Genomic DNA, 12,183 nt, shown 5'->3' on the forward strand with positions numbered 1-12,183 from the left:
CCAGTTTGGGATGACGGGGCAGGAGAGGCACAGTTCCTCCACGGCTGGTCGCTGCACGTTAGAGCTGGCTGGGTTCCTCCCTCCGCAGGGATGAGTCTCACAGCCTGCGCTCACCCAAGGACCCCACAGCCCTCCCTTACCTCTCCGTCCTCACACTGGAACAGAAGAAGTGACCCTGCGCAGCAAGACACCCCTTGGAGATGTTGCTCCTATGGGAGGCCCTTCCCTAGGCCCTTCCCATCATCTGTCAAGGTCCGGCTCTACAGTAGTTACTGTCTGCAAATCCAGGTGAACAGAGTTGCCAAAAATACACATGAAAACCCTTTACCTCAAAGGGGGCACACAGACTTGCGTTTCACTTGCAGCTGGGTAAGAGCCTACCAGGTTACGTAAAACTTTTGGGAAAACACTGCTGAATTTTAAAATTTGTCTTGGACCAACTGTGGAATTTATGGTTTGTCACTTCCTACATTTATACTAAAATAGAAAGGTAGAACCCAAGATGCATAGTGTAATTTAGGTTGGAAGATACCTCTGGAGGTCTCTTGTTCAACTTCCCTGACAATTGATATCATGACATGTTGTAAAAACACTTACAAATAGTTTACAAAGCATATGTAGCTATTGATGTGTTATGCTACAGGCATGAGCAGGCCCGTTCAGAGATAATTAAAAACTGAACCACAGTGGGGAAAAAAAGGCAGTTGTAAGCTGCCTATTGATTATTCCAACCTCCATAACTTTTTCCAAGCAAAAGCTGGTCTTGAATTATATACAGCATTGGTTGAAGGGGCCTCCAGAGGTCTCCAGTTCAGTCTCCTGATTGCAGCAGGAGTGTTGCCAACAGTAAATCAGTGTCTTTGCTTAGCTGAGGCTTGAAAACAAAGAAAGAACGGCGATCCCTCACCTCTCTGCGGACCTGTCCCAAGGCTGCACCACCCTCCTGGGAAAGAAGTTTGCACTCATCTCCAGCATGAACAGCAACTCTCACCTCAGAGACTGCTGCCTCTTTTTATATCATCTGCCACGAACAAGACGACTTTGGCTCTCTCACCCTTTTAACCATCCTTCCAACAGTTGTAGGCAGCTACAAGATCTCCCGCTCACCTCCTCTTTGCCAGACCAAACAAGCTCAGCTTCCTCAAACTCTCTTTACAGGACATGCACTCTAGGCTCCTACCTTGTTAGCACCAATTAAGAATATGCAGAATTTACAAAGGCAACTATAAAATAAGTCCAGTAAGACTTATTTTAGCTGTTTACAAAGCTGTGGCTTTTGAGATTTAATATAATAAATGGTTTGAGAAATTAAACAACTTCTTTGAGGTTAAACATTTTAAAAGCAGCACCCCTCCATTCTTTCATCCCGCAAATCCTGAAAGAGTTGGCTGAGGAGTCTTGAGATAACCCAAAATGTTACTAAATATGCAGAATCCTAGAAAAGAGCCCTGCTGAGACCTGGCCTGCCTCAGTCACCATCTTCCTTCACTCTACAAGGCAGTCTTGGGAGCTCTGTGCCCTAAAGCTTCCTACCCGTGTCCTCTCCCCATTCAGCATCTTGTCATGCTCACACGCTCAACTTGTCACTGCCAGAACAGAAAACAATCACTTTATCAGGCCAAGAAGCACCAGTTTGCTCCATTCAACAGGATGTGCGTGGGGTTTCGGCATTTTTTTTTGCAGGAAAAAAAACCAAAAAACCAAAAACATTCAGGCCAATAAAACACCCAGGAAAAAGCGACAAAGAACGGCCTTCTTGACTGTTCTGACTTCCTCTTTTCTCCTTCCAGGCAAACTGTTTTTCACTCATTTTTTTCCAGTGCAATCCCAACAACTGGAAGCCCTTTCAACAACTCCTTCCCAGGCAGCCCCAGCACCTCCAGCCACCGGGCTCTCCCGGGGCTCCCGACACGCTGCTCTGCTGGCCCAGCCTCCCCGCCCGGGAAGCAGAACCCCCTTCAGAAGGGGAAAAGGAGCGGCAGCAGATTTACTCCAGAATCATTACACTGTCTGCTACCGATCATTTCATGCTCACCAGACCCATCCCATCTGTGCTGCAGGCTAGCAGCCACGGGTCAGCATCAACAAATTACAGATGTTCTTTGGTCACATGAAAAAAAATGAGGGTGCTTTCTTGCTATACAGGCGTATCCCATTTCCTACCCACCTTCCTAATTTCTCCATCATTCAACCTCAATACTTTCCCTCGTGCCCATTCATCTCAACTGCCGTAATCTGTATGATTACATACCACTTTCCAGTCACACAGTGTTAAGCACACGTTACCTGTCACAGATGCATTATAACACACGAACTAGCTTTAACTGTCTGAACACAGTTCAGCTCCACCAGTATCTCCTCGCTTGCAACACTTGAACTGCAAAGCCACAGCTCCGCTCCTACAAGCCATCCATTCCTACAGAGGGCACCAAGCTCTACGCAAAATAATCTGCGCTAAATTATTCACGTTCAGGAGCGTTGGCAGGACTGAGGCCAAAATACCACATGCCTGTTTTGCCTGAAGAGGGAAAGGGGGTTGGTACAGCATCTACAGATGGGTGGACTTTACAGATTCCTATGTGTTCACTGTTTATATCTATATTAAGAACTTCATCAATAAGATTGATTTTTAACCCTGGGTTCTAAAGTTCACATTACATTGTGTGTTTTTCCAACTAATTAAACCCTGGGTACATTCATTACGTATAAACACCCTTCCCTCTCACAAAGAGCTTGCATTTTTCCTAGCTTAAGACAACAATGGGAGTAAAAGCAGAGCAGGCGTGAACTTAGCCAAGCACTGTTGAGAGCGCTGAGCTCAGACCAGCACCTCCTCCTGTGAGCTGATGACATGGGATGGCTGCACTGGCGCTCCCCGTGAGCATTACTCTGCAACGAGTTACCTTTTCCCCGTTCTCCCGGGAACATGGCTCTCTCTGGTCCCATTTCTTCTCTTCCAGAGCTTCTGAAGACAGTTCGTCTTCTTCCTCCTCTTCCAAAATATCTGAAAGGTCAGAACTACGGTTGTGCTCAGCAAAAAGGGTCAGCTGTCGTCTTCCCATTTCAGACATTTTTTCTTCTTGCTGTTGAAAAGCAAAACAGATTTTCTCAGCCTTCTCAGGCACTCTATTTCAGCAATAAAGGAGCATTTTACCTTTCTCTCATACACATACAGCTAAAGTGTGGTGGGAAATAAATTCGGCAGCACCCAATGCAGCAATTGGCACGTGTGTACACACACACAGAGACCCACAAAACTGGCAGACCCATTTTATAGCCTGCAGAAGAGCCGTACTGCGTAAGATCGTAAAACCTAGGGATGTCAAACACAATCCACATTCCTCCATGGGCAGAGACACTCAACCAAGGTTAAACAAACCTCTCTTTTCACTCTGGACATTTCTTTCATCACCTCCTTGCCAGGGGACAACCTCAGGAACTCCTGACAGCTGCTTCCACCCACGCTTGCGTCTCTGAAGGTGCCCTCTGTCCCCTCAGCCTGGCTGGGGGAGGACAAAGGCTCTGGGCTCAAGCGCTTCTCCTCTCCCTCTTTCTCTCTTTCAGCACTGGGACCTTTTGGTGACTCCTCCACGGAGCATGCATGGCAGGTCTCCATACGTATCTTCAGACTACTGTTAGATGGGCTTTCCAGCTCTGGTGCTTCCGTTACAGATTGCTCCATCTGGCAAACAAGCCAAAAAAAGGTCATCACAAACTGTGAAACCTGGGGGAGATATCATGCAATACCTGTGCACCAGAAGGGGGCCCTTACCACCCCAAACTCTCTGACACAAACACTATGCGTTCTGCGCTGCTGGCATACAAATATTTTGGCAGGCAGTTTGCAGCTGCGAAGGTTGGCCAGCCCTGGAACAAACCCCTCCCTGCCATTAGCTCCAAGTAGACACACGGTTTTTCCACTGCTGCAGCTCTGGCCACCACACGTGGCTCGTGTAAGCCACAGAAGTGTATTGACAATAACTAGTTTTAGAGCAGCAAGAAGAGCCCAAGCTATACAACAAGGTCATTTCCCACTCTCGTCTGCCAGAGGAATGTCCTACACACCAGCTTGCAGGTTAGCTTGAGCTGGAGGTGAGGACGCTACGCCAGCATTTCTCGGAGCTGGTAAGGGCTGTGAAGAAAAGGGGAATTAATGAAGAATATACCCAGAGTACAACTGCACAGACTCGTGGTTAGGTCACCTAGCTGGATTACAGAAATTTTAAATTTTCGTCTGTTTTCTATTCAGTTCAGTCTGGTGTTTAAGAAAACCTCTGGGAGATGGAGGAGTGGAACCCCAGGATCAAGGAGGGTAAGGCAGGTGGGCCTCCTTCATCAACCACCCCTTTCTCTAACCCTCGCTCTAAGATAAGGCAGCCTCCACTGTATTCTGCAATGGAGCACAGCCTAGGCAGACTTTGAAAATATTTACAGGATCAAACCCCTAGGGAGATTTACACACTGCAGTGCCTAGTTTCTAAACGTCGCCTGGGCTCAGGCAAAAGCCAGACAGGTCTAGATCTCATGTTTAATCTGACAGCTAGGATCCTCCTGCCCTGCTTCTCTTTGTTGACAGCCAAGTGAAGACAGACATCTCAAGCAAGAAAGATGATTTGCATCCTGGAAGCACGCATTTTGCTCCACTGACTACAAAGCAGGGAAAGCGACCCACCCATGTGTAGCCATCTACACTAGACATCTAAGCGTGGGCAAATGAATCACAACAATTGACTTGAGGTACTGTGAGCAGCAAATGACCAGGGGCTGAAGAATCATGATTGGAATTTTGCATTCAGCATCTCAATTCTTCTGTGTATTTACCTGACCTTTGGTCTTGGGCCCACACAGGTGCTGATGGTGCAGCAATTATCAGAAGTCTTCCCTGCTTTTGTCTAACTCGGAGCCTTTGCAAGCTCACACCACCATGACTCATAAAGTCATGCTGCATTTAACAGTTTGAAGCACTCCCCTGAGTCCCCGATGTCAAAGGCCAGAATGGGAAAAAGATCCTTTTTCCTGATATAATACATCACACACCAACAGGACCCACTTCCCTCTTGTCACAGAGCGAGCACCTTATAGATTATTTACCTGTTTTCTTATGGGGCTCTCAGACATCCTCACCACCTTCCTAAAAAAGCCCTGAAAGCACTCACCCACCCTACGGGATTCAGGTGCTCCACCGTGCTAGAGCGCCTACTCCGCCTTGTGCAAACCCACCAGACCGGAGAAGACCCCTTCAAGTCAGAGAGCACAGCAATGCCAGACTAACACCGACATCATCAGTGGCAACGTCCTTTTCACCTTCTCTCTCTGATGAATTCTTGCTTTCCTGACTCTCTATTCCTGAGCTGCTTGCACACGTGCGATCAAGTGGCGAGCTTCATCTGCTCTTCCAGGTACACAACAGCAGCCAATACTCCCTGCCCGTTTGCCTACCACTGGATGATGGCCCAGAGGCAACAGTGTGCCACAGAAAGAGAAAGATGCTCAGTGGCATTTCGTTCCAGTCCCCAAAATGATCCATTCTCCTTCCCAGCACACATGGTACTGGGCAGGAGACGTAAGCGCTTACCTGCACCTCCGTCCCTTCACCCAGGCCTTGCAATTCTGCTTCCCTTGAAGGGCCAGGCTCCGTGCCCTCACCGGGGAGCACTGCGCTGCCAGCTTGCTGAGGAGGCACAGTCAGGCATTTCTTGTCTCGTACAGCATCCGATCCCTGTGGGGAAGTGCCTAAAACTTGCACCAAGGAAGCACTGGGAGAGGAGAGGTGCGGCGGCGAAGCGGCTTTCTCCGGCAGAGATCGCACTGAGCCGTCGGGGCTGGAGGAGAGATCAGTCAGTTTGGCATCTGAGCTGTCAGTGGGAACTTTTTGTCGAAGCAGGAGTGCAGCTGTCTGGTGCGTGGGGGGGCTGCGTGCAGGCAGAGAGCCCCTGGGTTCTCCATGGGGCAGTCTAGAGGTAAAAGTGGTAGAAACGGCAGAATCTGAAGGTGAAGAGCGGTGAGAGGCTCGCAGCAAAACCGAGGAAATCTGGGCTGGAACTGAATCCACCGACTCCCCGTACAGAGACATCGTTCTCACAGAAACCTCCCGGCACACCTGGAACATCTGAAGCTGGGACAAATCCACCAGGACGCTCCCAGCTGTTGGAGAAGTAACTTCTATCGCCTGCGAGCAAAAAAACAGGGAACAATTATTTATTGTGCACAGCTCAGCCCTTCTGAGAACAACAATTCCTGAACCCAAAGTTAACTATAGACCCCAAAGCTCTTGAGAGCATGCGTGGAGAATTCTCACCCTTCTGCACAACATCAGGGAAGAATGAACAGTAAAGAGAAAATGTTACCATAACCACTTGAGAAACTCGATATTCTACAAAATACAACAATATTCCCTCCTACTCCAGGTTTTAACTCTCCTTGTTCCCTACGCTTTAAAAGGCTATCCCTTTTGGCCTCCCTTTCGTCTGCCTTCCCAGACTCCTTTTTTGACCTGTGTAGAGGAAAAAGCATTTCTGTGATAAAAGAGCAATCATCCAACACAGCACCACTCTGCTTTGCACTGTGCTCCTTTCAACAGCTGCGGCTTGCCTCTCCCATGGCCAACGGCACAACATCATCTGTGCAGAAGACCGCGGGCCACTTTTAATACAGAATATCCCTGGAGGTTCTTTACCAGTATTAGCAGTGGAGCCTGGGGTGTTTGTACACCTCTCCCTTTGTCTGTCCCTAATTTAAGAAAGGGCTGGAGAACTACACCTCACTCCTCATAGTCCAGAGACAAGCCCCAAGTGGTGGCAAGGTTTTGTGCTTGTACTTGTACTCTGTCCATGCCCTGTGGACTCATTGCTCACTGAGCTCCCTGTTTCCCCAAGGATCAAGCTAGTGCCTGGGTGAGACAGAGGAGGCTGACACTAATTGTCCTGTTTTGCTAGTGAAGGGCCCTGACAGAGGAACTTTCCTACCTTAGTTTTATCAAGAACACATCAAAAATCTGGATAGATGTCTTTTTTTGGTGTGCATCAGTCAAAGCAAACAGCCCAGGCATTGTCCCTTCTCTAATATCATTCCTTTCCAGGCCAAGGACGGTCATTGCCTCCTCATGGCATGCTTACCGGATCAAGCTTTCCAGGTCTTGAGGCTCTGCAACTGCCCACTACCCCTGTCCCAGCCTCCAGCCACCCACCTGCTCAAACATCAGCCTTGCACAGCATCAGCACAATACCTTCTGTCCATCCGCATACACGGCGTAACCGGTGACTCGAACGCCATTGGAAGATCCTTCAGCATCAATGGTGACAGGTAACCAGCTGATAACGAGGATACCTGGTGAGGGACCAGCTTCTACCTGGACATCCAAAGGAGCATCAGGTGTGCCTGCGAGAGACCAAAAAGATTTTCCTCTTGCTTACCTGACTACAGCATAAAGCTAAACTAAACCCTGGTTAGAATCAAAGAGAAAACTCCCATGCCAGACTTGCCACTGCAGAACCGTACTAGAATAGCCAGGCTAGTCTTGGGAAACGATAGACAGAACCAGAGAAAATACGGTGCTCTTGTTCTGTGAAAGCTTTAATGCACAGAAAACAGGACTTTGCAAAAGTAGCTGAGGCCAAGATGCAGCAACCCTTCGAGCAAGGTCATGGCAAACCAGATCTTCCATGCCCTGAGAGGCATGCTGCTCAAATCAGCAAAGGGGATGGCTTCTCAGAGCAAACAAAAACAAAAAAGCTAATAAATTTTTAAAATAAAGGAAGAAAAACATTAAGACAAAACAGTGCAGCATCTCAGGCTTTGGGACCTAATAAACCTTGCTTCCCTTCGCCCCAAGGCTTCATAGCAAAGTAACGACAGAGTGCACTGCTCCAAGCACTCCATGCACAGTGGCAACGGGCACGACTGCTCTGATACCTGCTAGCGGGGTAGTGAAGTGTATCACAGCTGAGTTCTGCTCCTGCCCCTCTGGGACCTCTTCCCAAGGTGTTCTCAAGGGCCGGGCCTCCAGCTTGGCAACATACGGAGTGCTCGGCTGCAGGTTGCGGAAGGTGTACCAGTAGACCCCGGGTTTTGTTATGTCACATTCCTCCCCATTGAGATACACTGCGTGGTTGTAATTGCTGTTGCAGGGAAGCCACGAGATCTCTGCGGACGTGGCAGTGACGCTTCTGACTTTCAGCATAGTTGGTGCCACACAAAAATCTTGCCCCACAAAGAAAGTGCATCGCAGTTTATCAGAACTGCCTTGCTCTGTCACAGCCTGCACGGATACACGGTAAGCCTTTGTCTTTAAATCCAGCTTTTCAATCACTGCTTTGGTCTGAAAGCCACTCTTCACATTTTGACGTAGCTCTTCATCCACATAGATGTTGTAGCTTTGTATGTCTGGGCAGCCAGCTGGCAAAAGTGGTGGTTCCCAGCCTACAACTATGCTTCTGGCAAGCTGCTTGATCAAAGTCAATTTTCTTGGGTAAGGCACTGCTGTATGACTAACAGGTTCCTCCTGGTCTCCTTCTGCTCTACTGGCCAATGGACTGATGCTACTCTCTTCAATGGAGAAATCACTCTTATCTCCACTGCTGGTGCTTGCACTGACAAAACTTTTCTCCTGGTATGAACTATGGGTGAGATCATTCAGCTCCGAAGGCAGAAACGTCATGAGGTCATCATCTGAAACTCGCTCAACAAAATTGGAGGGGACCAGCCCTCGCCGGCCATCCATCAGCTCCCCTAAACAAAAAACAGGAAACCTGTTACCACTGCACCTACCGTTCAGCCTTCCAACCCATCTGTGAAGACAACGTGACAACATCTACACTAGGTCGTAACTGCACTGCAGTCAGAAGTGGAAAAAAAACCTCTGGAAGGTTATTCCTGGCAAAATTTCCTGCATTTCCTAGGGCTTCCCTAGTTAGATCTAATGGCCACAGTGAGACAACTCACTGCTCCGCACATTCCAGAGCCAACTAACTAGAAAGTTTTGTGTGATTAGCTTAAGGGATTTTCCTTCTTCATTATCCTATCGTTCCTAATCACAGCTCTTTCACCAACTTAAGTGTCTTTTTCTAGCCTTCCCAAACTATGCAGACTGATGATTTTACGTCTTCTCCCAGCCATACAGATTTGAGTTTTGTAGTACTTCCTCAAGAAAGTCCATCTTTCCAGCTCTGTATTCAGCTCTGGCCTTCTTTTTAGTTCCCTCCTTTGTTACGCTAGTTTCTGTAATAAAGATGTCCCAAAAGGACCCACGGGGACGACCGATACCACAGCACTCTTGGTACGGGCAAGAGCCCTCAAATCACAGTCAAAAGAGCAGCGTGTAGGGATTGCACTTACTTTCCCGTTTCAAACAACACCTACAGCAAATTAATTGAAAGCAGGGAAAGCAGAAAACGTTAGTAAAGAATAACCTTTTTATTCTTTAAACAATAAACAAACAAACAAACAAACAAATACATGAGAAGCTTGGAAATAGAAAGAAAGAAAGAGCCAGAACAGTCAAAGAGCAAGCAGCGCATCATGGCATGCATTTGCCTCAGCTCTTGCAAAGCACCTCGGTAAATCAGGATCCTTCGTCCCATTAAGCAAGCCAGCTCCACAAAGAAACGTCATTACAAATTTACAGGCCACAATTCTTGGTTTCAATTCCATCTGCCTATTAGTCAATGAGGATCATGCTTTCAAAGGTGGCAAAAGAGAAACACGCTGTATGACATCAAATAGGATAACAACTGTAGGTTGGACCGCTCAGCTGATACCCTACTCTGACAAAAGAGCAAGAGGTAATCAAGACCATCAACTGCCTACGGTCTCTGGCTCACTATGCAGTCGCTGGAAAGAGGGAAACAGACCATCTGCAGAAGGTGCCCAGGGCTGAACATGTTCCTCTCCATGGCTAGGGAGGAACCATATGGGGATGAAATCCAGAGCTCTGCTGGAAGCAGTGGCAAAATTCCCACTGAAATCACAGGATTTCACGTTTTAGACCTAATTTAATCATGACATAAATAAACCCTTTTCCAAAAGAATCTGCTCTTCCCTCTAACAAACCAACTTTGGGCAGAAAACCTTTATCTTGAGGTTTCAAGATTCACTAAATTCCTCTCTTGTTTTTTTAAGAGGGATCAACTCTCCATCGTAATTCAGGACATCTCATTCTGCTAAAACACACCTTCAAAGAAGCCGTCTTCATCCATGTCTCCATAGATGTAAATATATTCTCCTGCAGTCAGCGGAAGCTCTGCCTCTGGATTTTCATTAGGTCCATCAAAAGGATTGTAGCTGAAATATTTACAATATGAAGGCTTACTTTGTATAGGAACTGTCACAGCAACACATTCAAGCCTAATGCGAGATCAGCTTACAATTCACTGGGACTGCATCTACTTTTTGCAAGCAGCAAATTCCACAGACAAAGGTCAAGACTCTAGTTTGCAGTTTTATATATAACTCATTAACATACTGCTCCATGTTCAAATAGCAGCTAGGAATAATTTTCTGAGTAGTAGAACAGATGTCTTGCGACATCTGAAGGAACAGATCAGAGTGACTCAAGAAAGTGTTTAAAAAAAGATTTGAATTACCTGAGCGCCTGCTGCGTTTCTGAGTGTACCAAGTAGATAAGTTGTAGGACTCTGCGTTTCTAAAATAGACATCCTTAAATTCACCTGCACTCTTAACTATTTCAGGTAGATAGCTCTCTACATTTCATGTACTTAATAGTTTTGGGAAAAACAAACAAAAAACCCCAAAGCATCGAAAATGCCCCAAACATTTAAGGTACACTTTATCAGCCGTACGACTGTCATGGACAAGCACAGCACGGAATCTCAAAATTCTCACGTTTAAAACCCTAAGAACGAGCTGATCTGCGCAAGAAGAAAGTTACATGAGTGAAGAAAAGGTTTCTAGCCTTTTTCTTCATAGTTATCCAACCCTTGGGATCGAAGTTATACAACTCTCAGTGCTGTAACTCTACATTTTAAACAGCAGTCCAAAAGCTCCACTAGTGTGAAAATAATACATTGGTGATAGGATTTGGACTCCAGGTAGTTTTCACCTGCCTACCCTGGGATCCTTGAGCTAACCAGAGGGCCTATCGCAGGAAAATGCCTCATAAAAAAACTTTATCTTTGCAAGCACCTACTGCTAATTCCTGCTCTTTAGTCTTTAAAAGGGATTTCAACATGCCAAAGCCTCTCTATGAGCTGAGCGAGACCCTACGGGCCCAAGACTCTGGCACAAAGACACCGATCCCATTTGATCTACTCCTCACAAGCACAGAATCATCCCAGTTCTCCTCCTCCCAACCCACAGGCTAAAAGCTGAAGGGTATGCCAATACTTCTGGAACTGTAATAGCCAGTGGCTATTGCTCAGTGGATTGCAATAGTTAGCAGAAAAATCGGGGGTTATTCAGTGCATTTTTTTTTTTTTTAATTACAACCAGGATGATTTTGGTCAAAAACTTCAATTCAGTATTTGTGGGCTAAAATTTTCTTAATTGTTGGAGTAAGATCTTCTTGGAGAAAATTTCTTGGACTGTTCTGGAGAAATCAGACATTTCAAGGGATGTGTCAATTCAAACTCAATTTTCTATCCAGTATCATATTAAATTAGAAAAAAAAAAAAATTCACACAGCGCTGTTCACTGAACAACACATGAGCCTCCTATGTTTTTGTTAAGCCAAGCACATTGGATATGCTTGTACAGGAAATAACAGGTCACAAAGAATCGCATGGAGGAGTAGGATACATGGTGTAACCTAATACCATCCCTAACAGCGGTTACTGTTAGAGAACAGGGTAAAACAGGCAACTGTGAGATAAGCTAACCTCACAGACCACAAGAAATGACCCCGTACCTGTATCGAGCTAAGAACACCTGGAGCTTCGCAGGGCCTTGGCTGCCTGGCTCTGGCATTAGAGAGATGCTGTCAACATCCAGTTCTTCCATTTCACTTGCAGTGTCCACCTTAAAACATTAAAGATGAAGGATATGATATGGCCCAAATCAGAGTAAAGGAACACTCAAAGGGTTCAAAAATCAGCGAACAAGTCCTCTAAGCTCATGTGTGATGCCAGTCTGGCCACTGGGCTAAGAACCATCAGGAAGAATGACTTCTAAGGTGAAGAAGTAATAATAAGAGGCAACAGCTCCAAGTTGCAGCTTCAGGGGTTCCAGTCA

At 46.6% G+C, this 12,183-nt stretch overlaps 1 protein-coding gene across 3 annotated transcripts in view; it reads right to left on the bottom strand.

Annotated features, from left to right (window-relative positions):
• Nucleotides 1–12,183, bottom strand: part of TSPOAP1 (TSPO associated protein 1) — a gene marked incomplete at its 5' end in the record, with an annotated part of 70,479 nt that overhangs the window by 18,803 nt on the left and 39,493 nt on the right. For all 3 annotated transcript variants that reach the window (XM_082328088.1, XM_082328086.1, XM_082328087.1), the window contains 7 exons: nt 2,904–3,083; nt 3,380–3,682; nt 5,576–6,169; nt 7,226–7,377; nt 7,912–8,727; nt 10,169–10,278; nt 11,861–11,970. In XM_082328088.1, coding sequence (XP_082184214.1) covers nt 2,904–3,083; nt 3,380–3,682; nt 5,576–6,169; nt 7,226–7,377; nt 7,912–8,727; nt 10,169–10,278; nt 11,861–11,970 — 2,265 coding nt within the window. The remainder of the gene's footprint in view (nt 1–2,903; nt 3,084–3,379; nt 3,683–5,575; nt 6,170–7,225; nt 7,378–7,911; nt 8,728–10,168; nt 10,279–11,860; nt 11,971–12,183) is intronic.

Source organism: Platalea leucorodia (assembly GCF_965183815.1).
Source record: "Platalea leucorodia genome assembly, chromosome: 16".
Taxonomy (NCBI): domain Eukaryota; kingdom Metazoa; phylum Chordata; class Aves; order Pelecaniformes; family Threskiornithidae; genus Platalea; species Platalea leucorodia.